At 38.3% G+C, this 19937-nt stretch overlaps 1 protein-coding gene across 12 annotated transcripts in view; it reads right to left on the bottom strand.

Moving 5' to 3' along the window:
* The window catches only part of SPATA6L (spermatogenesis associated 6 like), a 52651-nt gene that overhangs the window by 10974 nt on the left and 21740 nt on the right, over nucleotides 1–19937 (bottom strand). For 9 of the 12 annotated variants that reach the window (XR_004319179.1, XR_004319178.1, XM_032477737.1 and 6 more), the window contains 5 exons: nucleotides 13631–13752; nucleotides 8454–8531; nucleotides 5790–6029; nucleotides 3598–3700; nucleotides 841–875 (listed from right to left, as the gene is read on the bottom strand). Coding sequence is in view for 10 of the 12 variants with exons in the window: in XM_032477737.1 (XP_032333628.1) it covers nucleotides 841–875; nucleotides 3598–3700; nucleotides 5790–6029; nucleotides 8454–8531; nucleotides 13631–13752 (578 nt within the window). In the remaining 2 variants the exon portion in view is untranslated. Of the gene's footprint in view, nucleotides 1–840; nucleotides 876–3597; nucleotides 3701–5789; nucleotides 6030–8453; nucleotides 8532–11918; nucleotides 11974–13630; nucleotides 13753–19937 lie in introns of those variants that run through there. The other 3 variants (XM_032477744.1, XM_014560461.2, XM_032477739.1) reach the window with 3 other exon arrangements.

Below are 19937 nucleotides of genomic sequence, written 5' to 3'. Positions count from 1 at the left end.
TGGTTGTAGTTTTTGGTTTGTTTGTTTAAATTAGAGCTGGGGGGTGGGTGGGACAAGGAAGAGAACTGAGGGCAAGATGACAGAATACCTGCCCTGGGGATTTCCTGCAAATAAAAGAGGGGCCAGAGTAGAGAAGACTAGAAACAAAAAGCTTAGGAGTCAAGGTCAAGGAATGATAACCAAAATTCTGTACTTTTGGCATATATTAACAAGCCAAAATAAACTCATGCTCTGAACTTTGACTTATGAGGACTAGGGATTATTGGGTTTGGGAAAGATAAAATTTTTAACAAAATATTTAAATGCTGCAGCATAAGAAGCACAGTATACTCCATTTTCTTTGCATATATTAATTCTCATGTTTTTAACACAGAAGTTTGCACCTTTATCCGAACAAACCAATCAAACTTTAAGAACAAGTGATGAGGAGGGATGGTATAGCTCAGTGGTAGAATGCATGCTTAGCATGCAGGAGGTCATGGGTTCGATCCCTAGTACCTCCGTTAAATTTTTAAAAAATAAAAAAATTAAAAAAATAAATAAACAACAAGTGATTTATCACCTCTCTATATAAAGGTATTCAATTAGAGAAAAAGCAATGAAAATCCCTACTGATAGAGTAGGTATTGGGCCTACATACACCCTCACTGGTGATTCATCCTACAAATGATAACAGGGGAACAAACCAACTAAAGCAAAGCAACTCAAGTTAAACTACAGCAATTCCACAGGCAGCATTAGCTAGAAAATATATTTTCCACCACTCATGGGAGAAAGCACAACAACTGACATTAGGTAGCTGACAATATGTCATTTTAAAAATGCTACTCATAAAATTACCTTTACGTTAGCTGCAAGGCTGTCAAGAGAAGAAGCTGGAAAAAAAAGAAACAGGTGTTTCAATGACTTATTATTACCAGTTACCCCTAAAGCTGCCATTACATTTATTCCACAGCAGTACAAAAATATTACACAATGAACGAATTATTAGAGAACTTAAATGCTCCCTTGTAAATTATACTATCACTTTTAAGTCTCCCTCGAGTCACAGCAATTTTAGCTGTGAGTTTTTCTCTCCTCTTGAGGTCAACAATGAGGTTATATTAATGACAGCATGTTGGATGGACATAGGAAAGTTAAAAGAGAGTCTAATGTGAAGCAATACGTTCAGTAGCCCTTGAGCAGCCTGGAAAACCCCAGGTGCCCAGAGCCTGAAAGAAAGTCACGTGGCTCTAATACACAACACATATACTCTGCCATTCCCTTTATATTTGGTTTACATCAAATCCTACTTATGCAGAAATTCTTGAGTACACTTGTCCAAGGTAGACACATAAATGAATATGTAAGAGCTTGGAAAAACAACACAGCAAAAGTAAATCATTATGATTACCCTAAATAATCTTAATAAGTAAGAAGACCTAATGCCAGAGAATGGTAAGAATTACTAGAAGTGAAGTAATAAATACACATAGACAAAACCAAGACTAAATGAGATTTTTCCAGATTGAAAAAAAAAATCCTTTTGAAATGAGTATTTGCAAGGCTATGCTAAGGCCACCTTGACTTCCCCCAGGAAGACTGGGGCTTGGGCAGTGACAAGGGACTGCTGATTTCCCTTTGCCACTGGCAATAAGAAGGAAGATACAAAAAGGGATTTTTTATGCATGCTAATTGTCATATCCTCTGGGCATGCACGTATGTGTGTGGCCATCTCATCCTGGAAGCTGTCTTCTACCCCACTCCCAGCTGATCAGGGAGTCTACGATGCTAAGGCCCTTTTCAGCTATAGCCACAAACCTGCCCTGTTGCCTAGTAAGCCCCTTGCTACTGATTTTGAACACTCCCTTTCACAGGAGGCTGGCCCTTGGTCCCTTGCTTCTCAAAGTGTAGTCCATGGACCAGCAGCATCGGTATCACCTGGAAGCTTGTTAGAAAAGAAGGATCCCAGGCCCCACCCCAGCCCTACTGAATCAGAATCTGCAGTTTAACAAGATCCCCAGGTGATTCAAATGTACATTCAAGTTTGAGAAGCACAGCTTTATTCTACCTTAGGCCTGGATGAATGAGCTGACAGGTGACCTAAGGAAAGGTCTGGCTTGGAAGCCACAGGGATTCCAAGCATCTGAGCCCAGAGGTCTGAACGTCTTCTCTAAATGTAGGTATGCCAAAAACTTGGTGTGTGACCTGTACACATTCTGTAACCTCTCTGGAATCTTAGTTCTCCACCTGCCAGGATTAAGAAAAGACAAAGGCCAAGACCAATATGATATATGAGTCCCACTGTAACTGAGCTAGCATTAAGCCCAATTGTCCCCCCAGGAAAGGACATTTGCTGTTGCTTGATTTCACAGTAATGGGGAAGACAATGCAGCTTTTACAGGCTGCATGGGTGATTTTCAATCCAAAGCACTTAAATTAAATGTCAGAGGTGATGAAGCACTTTCTGCTTCAAACCCTATCTTCTGTCCTTGGTTTGCTGCTGTGAAACAGTCACTGTGATCCAAGAACACCAGCTTGAGTTACCACAGAACACTGTGTAGCCCCTTAAAAGGGTAAACCTTCAAGCCTAAGATAGAAAACCCTGTTGTCAGGGATGGTACAGACCTAGTCTCACCAAGAGTTGAGAGAATGGGCTACCACCATCCCTTGCTAACTTAAGAATCTTTATTCAGTTCAGGAATAGTTTAAATTCACTGTCATGAGATGATTCACATATTTCAATCATAAATTAAAGGCCTCCAAGGGATGCCTTAACCCAATGACTCTCAACTTGCGATCCAGGGACATCCCCAGGGGTCCCCAAGACCTTTCAGGAGATCTGCAAAGTCAAAACTCTTCTCCTAATAATAGTAAAACATGCCTTGTCTTTTTCACTCACATTCTCTCACGACTATACAATGGAGTTTTCCAAAAGCTATACGATCTATCATGACGTCACCCCTCTGATGGCTAACGAAATGTGTTTGTGTATTCTCGTATCTTACAAATTTCTTAGTTTTAATTTTTAATGCTAAATATTTGATAGATATCAATACACATATACAAAAACTCTTTGGGGTCTTCAGTAATAGTTAAGAACGCAAAAGCATCATGAAACCTAAACATTAGAGATCCCTTGCCTTAACCTCACTGCTTCAGATAGAACTGGCTCCTCTTCTCGCTGACATAGAACCTTGTAAAGCAAATGCTGCGTTGCCTGATCTCCACCAATCCCTTGCTCTTCCCCATCCAGAGAAATAGCAAGTCTTATATGTTAGCTATCAGTGGTGCCTTTGCAAAGAGTTCCCACCAGGGAAAGTTGCTCCCTGCTTTTCCAGCCTGGCCAGGGAACAACCAGAAGCAGAGCACCCTTGGTGCTCACATGACTCAGAGCAGTCTCCTTCGATAGCTCAGGGAACTCTGAAATGGACAGCTTCTCGGCTGACTGCCCGTGGGAACTCCCTTCTGGGAAACTCCACAATGGGAGGGGACCTAAGAACTAGGTCTTGAGTTTCCAAAGAAACATGGGATTCATCAGAATGAAAGAAGGCTTAGAGGTAGGATGCATTTGTTCCCACAGGGAAATTATACAGAGGTAACATGTAACTTGAGTACCTCTTCTCATTGGAAATGGAAAGTTTGAAAAGTTAGATTTCCTTCTAGACTTCTGGGAATGATGCTTTGAACTGTTCTCACCAAAGGGCTTTGCACTGTCCACCTGAAAGAAAAGGAAAGAAATAAGACTTAATGCCATCGTAGCTTGTATTACCCTCTGCTCATTACCTGTAATGCCTCTCTCCCCCTCAAAGTTATGCAGGTGAGAAAAGAGAAGGCTGGGAACAAACTGAATCAGAGTCTCGAAGTATGTAAAGGTTAGACCCAATAGGGAAACCTGTGTATCTCTGCCTTCGCTGAGGCTAGAACACAAGGACATGGGCTAATGCTGGACACAAATCATATTCTAACCACTGGTAAGGCTCCAGCCCAGAAAAGAGGGAGTGAAGTTTATTTCATGTACTTTGAAAACAAGACAGAGTTTCATGTTCCTAAACAGTCTAAGCAGTGCTGGCCTAGGCAGGGTCCTCCTTGAAGACAAGGGATTATCACAGGATAACATTTCAGCCTTCCACATTCCCTTCCAATCTGAGAGCCTATAACCTTCGAAAAAACAATAGTGGTCACTTAAGGTGACCATATTTTCCTAAACTGGACAACATGATCTGTGAACAGGTCAAAAATACTTGAAATAAGGACCCTTCCAGAACAGCTATGACATAGAATTGCTGGATTTTTTTTTAACTTTGTTTATTTCTGTTTGTTTTTTCTTTAGTTCAAGAAGGCATATTATGATATTACTCTTCATTCTACTTCAAGAAATATATTGACTAGAATTCACAGTCTTGACAACATCACATCCTCTATATTTTAATGCTTCTACTTAAACATCAAAATATCAGGAAAACTGGCTAAATAAAAGAGTTAATATGTATAAAGCATTTAGAAAAGAATTTGACACATAGTAAAGACTGTATAAGAATTTGTTAAATGAAAATATCAAGCAAGTTTTAATTCTCTAAGAAAACTTCCAAGATTTTAAGGTTATTTAGCCCATAATGGCATACACTAAAGTCGTATTATATAAAAATTTATATCAGATGGAATAAATCAGACTCAAAAAACTCAATTTGATAATTTTTTTATGAAGTCATGTTTAAAGAGTTGGTTGCTAGATTTTTTGCCAGACATTTTGACCCAGGTCACCATAAAGAAAACAGTTATCCTGTATTTTCTAGTCAAACAACATCTCTGTTCTACCTACAAACCAATTTTGTATCCAGTCATCTCAAAAGCACTTCTCAACTCTGGGATTTACCATGCTTCATTTCTTATGCCTAATACATAAACACGCTCACTGGTGACTTTAAGTCAAAGTATCAACTTGACAACCTGACCATAGTTACCATTCTGGAGAATAAGCCATGAACCAGAATGTGGGATGGTGTTCATGAAGTATATGAACGAATACTGGAAATGCTTTTAATGTGATATTAACTGTAAATACCAAGATTAGTTAATCTGTTATGTACAGTATAATTACAACTGTGGAAAAAAGTAAAGCCTTAGAATACAAAAAAAGTGAAAGAAGAATGCATCAAATTAATAAAACAATGATTTTATTATTCTGCTGAACCTATGGACAATTTTTTTCTTGAACTTTTCTGTATTTGTCTTTACTTTTATAGTAGTCAAAAAATTTGAGACTAAGAGGACAAGTGTGATTAAATTTTCTCACTACTTCCTGAGGGCTAAATCCAAGCTAACTTCAATTAAGGGCTTTGACTGGGGCACATCATTGCTTTTCCCTGCAAATAAGTGCTTTCTGCTCTTAAAGTACAGCCACTGAGCAGCAACCTTATTAAGAAAATTCCAGCAGTTTTCTTTAAATCTGCTGAGGCTTCAGTTTCAGATTGCTACAGAGTATACAAAAGCCTTCAATATGCATCTTCTACCATTGTCACTTTACTGATTCTTTTGGATAAAGGCGAGTTATCATAGGTAGATAACACTATTGATAATTTTCAAAAATTAAAAATAGGAATAGCAGACATTTACTGAACAAGCCCTCTTTATAGGAGTTTCCTGACAATGACTCTAGGAAGTGAATGTAATTTAATCATAGTTGTTCTTCAATTTGAATTTCCTCTGTTTACTTACCCATTTGTCTTCATGGTCCAGCCTTCCTATATTCCACCCTCATTCACACCCTCACCATTCCAAAGGACTCTGAAAAATAATTTTAGGCTCACGTGTCTTACTACAAATGGAGGTTTGCTTTCTCCTGGTATTTTGAAATTATTCCCAAGGTTCATTTGAGCTGGCTGGTCCTGAAAGAAACGCCTGGTAGAATATGGAGAGGGTGCCCAGGATCGCATGCCTTGGACCGGTCTATCAAGATTACTCTCCCTTGGCTTCACCTTTATATTACTTAAGGGGAATTTTGGTCCATATGATGTAGATAAAGGCCTTTGTGACTTGTATCTTTCCTCCTGAAACCAAAAAACAAAAAAAAAATAGAAAAGAAAAAAATTTTTAATACAAAAATGTTTTAAAGAAGAAAATTCAATCAGAATATAACTGTATTTAACCAAATTTTGTTTAACTAAGATAGAAGACTGAACATCTCAGATTTACAAACCATGAACTTAAGGAAGGGCATTTCTCTTCTTAATTTTTCTTCAGGTCAGTTTAATATCACTAGTGTAACATATTTCAACTATTAACAGTGAGATTTATTTGTATTAGGAGAAATTTGGAAAGTATCAGATACCCCCACCCCAAAATGGAAAATGATTGACAGATACAGAAATACAGTGAGAGAGAGAACCTGGCATATACTTGGGTCCAGCAATTTCACTTCAAGGAATTTATTATGGCTATATATATAGCTACAGAAATTCTTAGAATAGTTCACGAATTAGAAACCAATTATATTGGTAAGTAAGCAATTTCCTCTCAGCTCTAAATCCACCTTTCTATATTCAGCTTCAAGGTATTCTGCAAACCCCTCCTTCTGCTTTCCCAGCTGTTCTGTTAGGCTCCAACACTAGAAGGTGCTAGAGGGAGGCTACAAGACTGGAGAAGGAAGACTGACCCGCAACTTCCACTTTTGCATTCCATTCCTGTCAGCATCACCCCAGCAACCATTCTTCACCTTGACAGCAGCAAATGGCTCCAGTTTATTGTTTTTTTCCCACCATAATCCAGAACTAGACAGCTGGCCAGAGCCCTTGCTCAGAGATTTGAGTGTAGCCCTACAGGATCTTTCCTCCAAGCTCTTGAGGCACCAGCAGTGATCAGAGTCCCTCCTCAGGGGTTTGAGTCCCAGATCATCAGAGTCTCCCCTCTGAATTCGTGAGGAAGCACCAGGAGAGCAGCCCCTCTCCACAGGTCTGGGTGCCTTTCCTAGGGGGTCTCTTTCTCAAGCTTCTATGTTCTAATGACCCAACCTCTTCCCTTTGTTCCCCCAACTCTGGAGGTGGAAGCTGCTTCCTGCAGGTACTGTCTCCATCACTTCAGTGTGCCGCTTTTCCTTTCAGTCTTCCAACTCTGTCTAGCCTTCTTTTTTCACATTAAATCTTTCTGTTAAAATAACAGAAACTGGACCCTGACTGATAGATACATCAGCTAAGTATTCAACAACAGGAAAATGATTGGCATAAAAATTACAGTACATCTGTCTGTACAGTAGAATACTATGAAGCCATGAAAAACAGTCTGGCTTAAGAAAACTTAAGGCCATGAGAACATGTTCATGATATATCAAATGAAAAAAAGGATATGAAATAATACACAGGTGTAGTATGATCCTAATCTTTTAAAAATTAAAAGTGTGCATGTATGTGTACAGAAGACTATATTCAAAAAAATTAGTCATGGTCATTTCTAGATAGTAAGAATGACAGGTAATTTTTATTTCTATTTTGTCCTTTTTGCTTATCTGTACTTTAAGTAAAATAAATGGAATAGTTTTGTTATAAGAAAACAATAAAACCGATTATTTCACAATCTGTTTTTTAAGGTAATATAGGAAGGTACTTAAAAAAGGTAATATAGGAAGATCTATATTAGGAGGTTAAAACAAGATTAAAATGACGAGGTGGAAGAAAAAGAATAATAAACTGAAAAAAATCACTGTGCACACATATCAGATTGGAGAAAACAGTAGGTAAATAAGAAGAAACTAAAAAGCACCTATTGCCTTCCTTAAAATTAATCACTGGCTTCACATTTATGAGATATGATGCTCAGGGGGTTGATGGATTTGCACAGATTAGCGACCCTTCTCATTCAGTACCCTTTATCCCAAAGCCCACATTTACAAGGTATTCTTCCAGGACCACAGGTTAGATTCGGGGAGAAGCTCCACAAGTTATTTCATTAATTCTCCATATCATTTTAGAAAGAATTTTACATGGCTGCAAAATTACAGACAATAAAGTAAAACAAAAAAAGAAAAAAAAAACAGGGTGAAGGAGAAATCAGAGCTAAACAAGAGAGTAAAATGAAGGTAGTGCTCATGGCTGCCCCAAGATCATCATGGTTACCAAGATGGCCCACAAATACAACGCTGAGCTTCAGCCTCAGCACAGAAGGAAATACTATGATCATAAAATCAAGAGTAAAAGTCATGGGCCAACAATAACAAAAGCTTACTAGCCTACATGTCAGGCTTGTGATCACAGCTTCTGGGTCACTCTGACCAACTATGCCATGATGAATACATGCCAAACATACTCTAATGTGATAGGCTGAACAGTCTGAATATGGAAATTCAAACCTAGCAATAGGTGTCCAGGTTTCTACTTGTCCAGTTGCATCTAAACTTGGAAAACTGAGTTTGGGCTGAAGTTCCTTAAATTTGTGGAGAAAATTCCTGACATTTCTATCACTGGCTTCTTGATTATACTTACAAGAAATCTGTTTCTATGCAGAAACACACCTTCTCTGATAGCTGTCCTTGTAGAAAACTCTATTTTGGGAGCAATGCCCTGAAAATAAGATGGCATGAAAGAAACAAATAAAATTATTGGAAAGACAATCTTTGCTCATCCCATCTTAATTTGAAATCATGCAAGAATCTAATTGCTCTTTTATGTAGTTGGCATAACCTACACACATTATCCTAAACATATACATAACAAACACATATACAATGGAATATTATTCAGTCTTTAAAAAGAAGGACACCCTGCATTTGTGACAACATGGAAGAACGTGGAGGACACAACACTAAGTGAATAAGCCAGACACAGAAAGACAAACACTGCATGTCTCACTTATATGCGGAATATGAAATAGTCAAACTCACAGAAGCAGATAATAAAATGTTGGTTGACAGGGGCTGAAGGACAGGGGAAATGGGGAGATGTTGTTCAAAGGGGACAAAGTTTCAAACAGGCAAGATGAATACATTCTGGAAATGGAATGTACAGCAATGTGACTAGAGTTAACAATACCATACTGTAGATTTGAAATCTCCTGAGAGGGTAGATTTTAAGTGTTTTCACCACAAAAAAAGAAGAAAGAAATAACCATAACAATATTAAATGATGGATATGTTAATTAGCTTGATTGTGGCAATTATTTCACAATGTATATGTACATCAAAACATGAAGTTGTACACTTTAAGTGTATGCAATTTTTGCCAATTATACAACAAGGCTGAAAAAATAAAAAAATATATATACATAATAAGAATAGCCAAACCCTTATATAATGCTACGTATTATGTGCCAGAGACTGACCAAAGTGCTTTGCATATGTTAACTCATCTAATCCTCACAACAATTAACCCATGAGGTTAATCCTAATAGTATGACCAGGTTTGTAAATGAGAAAGCTAAGACACAAAGAGTTGAATCAACTTGTCCAGTTAGTAATGGCAGAGCTGCTAACTGAATCCAGGCATTCCAACTCTAGTGTCCATACACTTAGCTACTCTATTTAAAACACTGGACCATGGACTTGAATGAGATTACCTAGGGGGAGGGACAGACAGAAATTCTCCTTTGCTACCTACCAGCTTTGAAAATGGGCCTTATATATTATACAAAATATTTATGTTCATTTCCAAACTTTTCATTTTGTTTCACTGATCAATACTTCAATTTCTTCTCAGTACCATATGGTCTAAAACACTGTGATATATTTATATATCATATACATATACCCTCTCCTACTTACTTCTCATAATCCTATAAGGAAGGTAAAGTTATTACCACCAACTCAGTTTATAAATGATAAAACTGACAATTGGACAAAAACCTGAAGTAACCCAAATGTTCTTCATAGGTGAGTAAACTGCAGTATATCTGTATGATGTGATCTACTCAGTAATAGCAAGGAACAAATTACTGATACAGACAACTAACTACATGGATGAATCTCAAAAGCATTTTTCTAAGTGAAAGAAGCCAGTCTCAAATGATTAAGACTATGTGATTTCATTTATGTGACACTCTCAAAAGGAAACAAAACTATAGTGATGGAGAACAGATTAGCAGATTATGAAGGAGGATGTGTCTATCAAGGGATAACAAGAGGGAGATTTGGGGAGTGATAGAACTGTTCTGTTTCCTGATCATGATGGTGGTTTCACAAATCTATACATATATTAAAAATTCATAGAACTGTGCATCAAAAAAGTCAATTTTACTGTACGGTCATTTAAAATACAATTATTTTTCTAAAAAAAAAAAAGGAAGCTTAGAGAGATATAAAGCAATTTTCCCAAGGTCATTAGTCTTGTAAATGTCAAAACAGAAGGAGGACTTGGATCTGACTGAGTTACACTGTCTTCAGTTGACCCCATCAACTCACCTGCAGATTCTCTGAACAGGACCCTCTGCTTGCCTCTCCCACAGATACCACCACCTGCCCAGGTACTCCTTGTCCCAAGGGTGTTCCCCCATCCCCGCTTTTGTCCCAAAGCCTGGCCGCACCCTCATTCCTCAGTCCTGTTTCCTATGTATTCATTAATTCCTATGCACATGCATTCCTGTGCATTCATCTTGTCTGACAGAACAAGTCCTCACAGATACAACCTACATCTCAAGCTCCTTTTTTTCCCCTCTAGAATGCACAGTATGCCCGTAAGAGTGCTAAGCCTGGACTGGTAACTCAAGATTTCCAGGTTTATAAGCACAAGAGCCCTGTTGCTGCATGGATTTGGATAATCGGGGGGCAGGGGGAGGCATTTAATAAAATAATGTAACCAGCACAGTTTCACCTCCAGTTATCAAGACTGCCCACACAAGAGGAGGGTGGGGAACAGGGGGTTCCTGAGTTCACAGCACTACTGATGGAATACAAAACCTCATACATGCGCGAAGCCTCAGGTTCCCCGTGGCCCAGTTGCCTGAGCCTGAACAAGTCATCTCATGAGCCACAGACTGGTGCAATCTTCTCATTGCCCCATAGGATATTATGCTAAATGCTATACGTATGTTATCTCATTTAACCTGCACAATAACCCTGTAAGTGAAGAACTATTATCACTCCCATTTTACAGTTGAGGAAACTAAGGTATATGGAGATTAAGTAATTTACCCAAAGTCACACAGTCACTGAGTAACAAAACTGGGATTGAACCCAGGCAAACTGAGTCCACACTTTAACCACTATACATGCAGCTGCCCAATAGGTCTTCAAACCTCTGTTCCACTCTGCCTGGAGAAGAAGAGGAGGGTCCCCTGTCAGTAAGGAGTTCACAACCTGTAAACACATTGTTGTTCACCTATATGAACTCTATTCCTGGCAACGACCGAAGGACAATAAGGAGGGAAGGTTTTCTTTTCACAGCACAACAGTTTAGAACTGAAATTTATAGGCTCTATCTTGTGCAATCTCCTTAGCAGTTGGATGATAGATACAGTGGTTAGGTCAATAAATGGATTTAACGGTAGAATTTTTCTAGAATCACTGCATTAAGGAAAAAACACAATTATTAACTAAAAGTCAATAATTTTAAAAACTAATATTCTTTCTGCTTATTTTATAAATTCAGTCTTCAATTAACAAGAAAACAAATTATGTCTGTCCCCACCAAAATTCTTGACCTCAGCAGAAAAAGGAGGGAAAAAAGGCTGTTAGGGTATCAGGTGAAATGAAACAAAATATGGAAATACAAAGAAAAAGTCACATGTTAGTGGAGGAAATAAATCTCTTTCTCAATGAATTAACAAGAGAAAATAAATGAAGTGAATGGTTTGTCTGACCTACACATGTCATTTATTTTCCTGTCCTACAATATTAATGAAAAGCAATTAGACACCAGGCTGAAATAAACATGAACGAATATGCATCATGCAGTGACTAAGAGTGCAAACTTTGAAGTCCAACAGGCCAGCATGAGAATTTCTGCTCTATCGCTCACCAGTTCTATGACTCCGAGTACATTCCTTAAATTCCCCATGCCAGCTTCCCCAACCCTAAAATGAGGAAAATAATAGTAACCACCTTACAGGGTTAAGGAGGATTGAACAAGATAATCCATGTAAGGAACTCAGCACAGTAACTGGAATCTAGCTAGCATGAACGTCAGCTATTATTAAAATTTCGGCAATTGGTTTTGTTTTGCTTTACAGAACATCTGAGAGAAATCGAGCTCCTCTATCTTTTTACAAATTGCTTAAAATATACTTTGATTAACTTCATTGCAAGAAACGACACTTTACCGCTAATGCATGGAGGTCTTTCCCTGCAGTTTTAAAGCTCCTTCTCTGATGATTACCTTACATTTAGTAAGTAACTACAAATACAACTTTCTGTAGGTTCTTCTTCTTACTTACGTCCATAAAGTTAAACAGAGACAATGTCTGGGAAAATACAAGAAAGTGTGTTTCTTCTTGTCTTGAGACTTGGCTGGATACTATCCCACTGTTTGAAGGTGGATTTTATTTCACAGAAAACTTAGGAAAGCCAAAGTTAATATGAAGGGTATCCCTTACCTGATTCTTATCAGTTTTTATCCCTTTTTTGCCTCTGAAGAGCAAAATCCCAATAACTCAAAATAATAAAGGTGAGCATCTTACGAGTACCACAAATATAAGTGATATACAAAGAACATCTCTGAGAAAAAGAAAATGTCATCAGTGATATTCACCAAACCCTCCAAGACTGTGGGGGGCTTAAGGATATGGTCATTAGGAATTCTGATTAGGAGAACTTCTGATGAATGTTTGCTGGTTGAAGTATTAGAACCTGAAGTCCTGTCATCATAAACATCATAGAAACAGAGGTCCTGTGTGTTATATATTCTGCATGGTACTCTCAACAAAATGGAGACAATAACATATTATTAAATTTAAATAATAGCGATTCATGGGGCAGTACCAGAAGAGTTGAGTATTAAATATGCTTTTTATAATTCACAAAGATGTGGCCCTTAAAACAGAGGTCATCCAAGTGATATAAAAGTAGAGAACATTGTCAGAGTTGCTGCAGAGTTAGAAATCATCACAGATAACATCAAAATGAGTATTTTGAATTTGGGTTCAGATAATGTCACCCCAAATAGATAGTCAACTAAATAACTGCTCTGTCTTTTCAGATCCTTCAATAATACCAGTCTGTGAACCTCTGTCAGTTTCTCCTCCATTATATGGAGATCATATTATCTGCCTTGGCTGACTTAAGAACTGTTAGGAGGAAAATGAGATATCATATCATAAGAAAAAACAAAAGCACAAAATAAATGAGAGGCAGCATTATTATTATTACTGCTCTATGTCACTGTTATTATGCGTTAATTATTGTTTTAAATGGCTATGATTAAAGAAACTGATATTAAATCTTTCAATTACTCTGCATTAAGAGGAATTGAAAAAAGCAATCTTTTTGTAACTATGTGACAATGTGAATATGGCAATGATTGAGCCTGATTAGGTAAGACTCCCACCTCTCAGATCAATAGTGGGAATCAGGATAACTCAGTACCTTGAGTGGGGCATCTAATCGGGGCTGCTAAACAGAACAACTGGGGTACTAACCAAGATGAAGCAGTCTGTCCAAGAGCAGGCCCTACCAGGAATAAAATGTTCAGAATTTCTCTCCCAGTAGCAGCCCAGCCAGGCATGGACCACTTACTGGAAAACCTTCGGCCGTCTTCATGAGCACCTCCCTGCACATCCCAGGGTGAGGAGTCAGCTTGGGCTCAGGGAAAAGAAAATCCCGTGTGTTTTCTTCATAGTAGGCCAACTCTTCCCACACTAGAAAGAAAGTAGAAAAGGCAATATAGATTTACTTTCTGAAAACGATGTATCTACATCCCCAAGTTTAACAAAACAAAAGCTTAGACAGGTGATGGCAGAGACAGCACTCAGATAAAATAGACATTTTGATTACAGCCCCTGTCATTCAAGAGGCAGATGACTTCCCACTACATTCTATCTCATGGATACTTTTTAAAAATCTTCCCAAGACATAACAGATAAAAAGACTATCTAAAGAGTCGCTACACAAAACAGACAAAAAAGAAAATCTCTTTCCATCCATCCGTTCATTCTTTCCTTCAACAAATGCTTTCTAAGGACATACTGTGGGCCAGATCCTAGGGACAGAACACTGTCTGCCTTGTTCACCCAAAGGGAACAGTGTAGATTAGGGTTCATTGTGTTCTGTGATGCAGGAATGTCAGTGTCCCAGTGGCCCAGAGAACAGCCAGAGCTGTGGTTCTCAGCAGTACCGGTACCAACCTCAAGGACATTTTGGAAATTCATGGGGAAATTTCATGGGCAGGAACCAGAGTTTAGGGTGTCCTACAATGCCCAAAACACTCCTGCACGACTTTCTAACATCCTACCAGATGTTCTTTCAGGTGAGAAGCCGTTTTATAGTTATCCGAGCCTGGAACCTAACAGTTACACACAAACAATTTTTTTGCACAATTTAAAAATACCTTGAATTTTCAGGAATGCACATACCACGTAAATTAAGGAACAATTGAACTTTGCTTTGTTTGGATCTTTACCAAGGCTCTTTTGGCATTTTGAAAGTCATGTCACATCCAAATACCACATTTTGCTCAACATTTATGCATTAGTATACATGTCATTTTATTTTAAATCACTTTCCTTTTTGTTTCTCCTTTATATAATGGCTGGAATACCATACGGATTTTTTTGCAGTGATCTGTATAAGTTGTTTATATTAACCAAGAATATGATTTCAGTACGGTAAAAGGGTTACTACTAAATACTTATTACCAAAAGAAGATCTTGGGTGTAAGAGGATTAAGAATTACTGAGCTGAAGGAAGGAGAAGCTGCCATCTGAGCCCTCCTTGCCTACAAAGCAGGTGCTCCACAAGTGGTCTGGACCAAGAGTGGCCCCTGTACTAGCAAAGAAAAAAGCTGTAGACAGTGAGGTTGCTTTACTGTTTCATGACTGCTATTTCACTTGTGAGAAGAATTCTGATGAGAGTATATTTTGGTGCATCAACTGTAGAAAATAACTGATCTTACGTCAAACAATTTGACGGATTAATTTCTTCCTTCTTACTCTACATAATAAGAATGTTTGAATTCTAATAAGGATCAAAGTGCAAAAGAATATATTCCATATTTTTCAATATAACAATTCTTTCTACTCTTTTCTTCTCAGACATGCTTCAGCCACAATGAACTGACAATGCATCTTTCTCCCATGGCCATGCACTTCCTTAGCCGACGCTGTTTTTAAGGAAACATCCATTCTTCCTTCCCATCCTATTGAGATCCTATCCATCTTCCAAGTTTCACCTTAAATGCCCTGTAGTATCTCCAACATAACAGGTCCAAATTAGAACTTTTCATTTTTTTCCCCACAAATAAGCTCTCTCCTACCTTCCATCAGAGGAACCAGTACTAGATACCCCAAGCCAAAAATCTAGGATTAGGGGGAGGGTATAGCTCAATGGTAGAGTGTGTGCCTAGCATGCACAAGGTCCTGGGTTCAATCCCCAGTACCTCCATCAAAAATCAAAAATAAAATAAATCACTAAACAAACCTAATTATCTCCCCCATAAAAAATTTAAAAAATAAAAAATCAAGGATTTACCCTTGATTCCACTCTTTCACTCCTTACATCAATCCATTAGCAAGTCCTGTTGACTAATCTCCAAATTAAATCTAAAGTCTGTTCCCTTCTCTCTATCATTATATCTACTGCCATGGTCCAAGCCCCTACCTGCTCTCTCCTGGACGGCTGCCCTGACCATTCCTGCACTCACATCTCTTCTCCACACACTGCGATGTTATAAATACATTAGGTTGGGACTTTTACCTAAGCATCTTATCCTAGCCTGTAAGACTCTATAATCAGGCCTCTGATCACCTCTCCCATGTCATTTACCAACACTCTCCTCCTTGATCATTCCATAGCATCCCTTTTGTCCTTCCTGCTGACCATCAAACACACCAAGGTCGCCTCTACCTTAGAGGTTTGTTCCACTGTTCTTCTCCTTGTAATGTTCCTTCCCTGGATCTTTGCATGGCTAGCTCCCTCCTATCAGATGACGGGCCTTGGTTCAAAGTCATTTCATCAGAATAGTGGCAACTCCACCTAAAGGACCCTGCCTCTCCCTATCACATCACCCTATTTTATTTTCAACCTAACAGTTACTACTGACTGATATTTTTGTTCAGGTATTTATTTATAATCTGTTTCCACGAATGTTCTATCAAAGCAGTGACTCTGTCTGCTCCATTCATTATTAAATTTCTGGCAAGGCTGTCCCTATAAAGGGCAGTTACTTCTCAGGGCAGTTACCTGTACAAGGCCCAGCCAAGATAATCTCACCTGAAAGGGGGCCATACTGTCAACATCTTTCAAAGGCCCCTTGAGAGATCATTCATGACAGACATCTTAAAAATGAATTTTAGTGATGTTCAGAAAAGAGCAGTAAAGTCCAGCAACCTGGAAACTGCCCCAAGCCTATGGAACAGTGCCTGGTACATAATGAGCTCTTGATAAATGCTTCTTGAATGAAGGAACTAGCAATTAAAATGAGATAACTTACTTAAGTACCTGCTTACATTAGCTACTCAGTAAGCACTAGTTACCCTCCGTGAGACTCAAGTTTCCCCAACTGTTAAAAAAAAAAAAAGACAGACTAAATGTTCTCTAAAATCTTTGCCAACTCTTACTACTCATTCATTTTTCAATAATTTCTTTTCATTCATACATTCAAGAAATATGCATTGAGAACCCACTATGTGCCATGAGTTCTAGACACTAGATATATACTAGTGAACAAGATGAATACAATTCCTGCCCTCCTGAAGCTTACAGTCTACAAGTGTTAGTAATTCAAATAAATATACAATTTAAAATGATGATAAAGAGATAAAGAGGAAGGGGGGAAGTAAGTGGGAAGGTGGGTGGAATTCTGAAATCAATATTCTACTTCATTTACTAAGTCTCATCCAGGCCTCCCATTTCATCAATGCTTCTTTTTAAAATGCTCGCTGCGATGGTCATGACCTTCCCACCTTTGTTGGCCAGACACAGACTTCCTCCATTCAGGGCTCAGAAGTGCTACCTGAAAATAGGAAGGGAAGTAACAGTTTCCTCACCCCTTATTAGCAACAAAATACAGCTTTTTACTGAAGCCCAGAGCACAATGGTTAAAAATTGTTTCTAGGTTCAGACAGAGCTGGGCTCAAATTCTCACTTCACCAATAAGCAGCTACATGACTTTGAGCAAATCATATGTACTCCTTAACTTCATTTTCCTCTTTGGGAAAATGTAAAGCTCATAATAACATCTGTCCCTTAGGACTACTGTAAGAACAAATGATAATCACATGTGAAGTGCAGGGCACAGTGCCTAACATCACCTACCATGATCCTGACTGTAGTGTGATACCAGCCCCACAGTGGTCCCAGTACTGTTCCGGTCTTCATGAACGTCATGAGTTTTCAATCACATGTTCTACTGGGAACAAACACCTGGATGCACGGTACAGTGCTCTACACAGTGGGCTTCTCCTTTTTCCTTTCATATGTTCTTGGCTAGTTCTTGTCACTGCACCCAAAATGACAGCTACTAATTACTATTCCTACATTTAGCAAGAATTTAGATAAAAATGAGAGGTCCGAGAATTGGAAGTGAGCTCATTCACTATCTTTAGCATCACATGAATAAAAAGAGACTGAAATAGGGTTAGAGAAATAGAATGCTGTGACGCTTCTCAATTCTGTCTCTCTTGTTTGGCCATTTTCTAAAGATCCAAACTGCCACCCAGTATGAAAATGTCAGCATACCAAGGGGATGTTACAGCAAGAGCCTACGTTATAAATAATAAACAAACATGTCCACAGGCTGAGCCAGCCTCATAGGCCAAGTGAAATGTCTGGAAGAACCCAATGATCTCAATAGACTAATGGTGTAGAAAGGGACATCATCAGTGCCATCAGTGAAAAACTTCTCCCTGAAAAAGGAAACAAATGAGACTTCAAGAGAAATAATAATTTTAATAATAATATTGGTTTGACTTCTAACATTTATAGAGCATACTAGAATTGACAGCTTGCTTCCCAATATGAAGTCTCATTTGATTCCCTCTTTACAGATAAGGAAACTGAGGCTCTGAGAGTTGAAGACACCTGTCATGATGCCACATGGCAAAGAGGGAACTCAAAACCAGACCATCCAAGGCAGGAGTTCTTTCCTTGCTGATGCGTAGTAAACATTACAACAAAGTATAACAAGCTCTGATTCAGGGAAGGGATGCCCACTAGCATAGGATTTTACAGCTGGACTGAATATACATGACTTTTCCCAAAGTGTAAATTTTTATTTAAGAGGTTGATAAAAGAAAGCACCAAGCTCACTGTCAGGAGATAGGACGATGCTGCCCCCCTGTGTCTATTTGCTTTTTCCCATCTTTGCAAACTGAAGCCCCAGACTGTCTTTATTGCTTCTAAGCCAAAACATTGGACAGCCTCATTCTTTAGCAGGAAAGCCATATGCAAATCTGACTTGTATCACAAGCTTGATGGTAATAATACGTCTTTTGACTATAATAAGTGCGTTTGAAAGTTCTATGAAAAAAAATATCAAACAATAAAGTAGTATCTACAGCAAATGAAAAGGGAACAATTCAGCCAATGAAGAAATGGTCCCTGAGGACCTAAATGTGGCCCATGTGACCCCACAGTATAAATCACTTGAAACTTTGAGCAAATCATTTTTACTTAATTATCTGGTGTTGAGAAGCAGCAGGTCAAGAGGGCACACCATCACCACTCTGTGCCTGCTGCCACTGGCATAATTCCAGGAAGTGGCACAGCACAGGGCATATTCTAAGTACACCTTCAACAAACATATGCTGGAAAAATTAAGGGATCAATCTGTGATGCATCTGAAGCTGAAAGAAATTAATTATTTTGAGCAATTCAAATTTAATTCCACTAAAATTACAATTTGAAATTGAGGAATTATAGAAAAGGAAGACAAGTAGAATAAAGCCTCCATGTTGTATCTGATTAACTTCTGAGTTATAACCAGTAAGCACACACCCTGCTTCAATATTCTCCAATCATCATGGTTTTGTACTATTCTTGCAACCTTCTTACAGATGGATTGCTGGTCAAGTGAAACACATATGGCAGTCTAAAATATACTAATTTTTTGAAGTTGCAGGAAATACATATTCAACATATATATATACACACACACACACTAAGTATACATATACTAAATACAAGATGTATGTAATATATATGTACACATATGTGTGTGTTTGTATATCTATGTATTTTAGGATTGGCTGAATATATTAAATGTACTGTATATGTTAAATGCATTATAAAAGGCATAAAAACTGCAACAAATTGTTAATAGTAATTATTGTCAGGGGTTGTTGATGAAGTGGCTTTTGACTTTTTATTTCATATAATTTTGTTAGTTAAAATTTTTACAGTGAGAATATTTAAGTATTGGGTAATTTTTAAAATTCAAATTAAATTAAATATGACCAAAATGGTCCTGCTTCTATTTTATTAGCATACTAAAATATAACTTGCCAATTAACAGTGATATACGTTTGAACATAAAATTGGGTCAAATTTAAAAAACTTACGGAAAAAAACTCAATGTCCTGATTTTAGCCTGTCACTTTGAGGCTCAAAAACATTCAGTGAGAATGTCTGAAAAGCAGGTAGGAGGCATCCCTGATCTTCCCTCTGTTCTGCTAGCCTAATAAAGCACAGACATATACAAGAACGTCCATCACTAGCTCCACCAACAGTGGGGTTCTTGTCTGTTTTCAGGATCTGTCTCTGCCAATGAACCAAGAGGGAGAAAAAGAACTACAGACTCCCGAGTCCACTCCACTCCACGGGGCCCCACCCTCTCCAGCGGGCAGAGCCATGGGCTTCACAAAAGCCTCCACAGCCTCCTCTGCTTTAG

The sequence above is a fragment of the Camelus ferus genome, chromosome 4, assembly GCF_009834535.1.
Source record: "Camelus ferus isolate YT-003-E chromosome 4, BCGSAC_Cfer_1.0, whole genome shotgun sequence".
In the NCBI taxonomy this organism is placed as follows: Eukaryota; Metazoa; Chordata; class Mammalia; order Artiodactyla; family Camelidae; genus Camelus; species Camelus ferus.
This window is presented reverse-complemented; position numbering and strand designations above follow the sequence as displayed.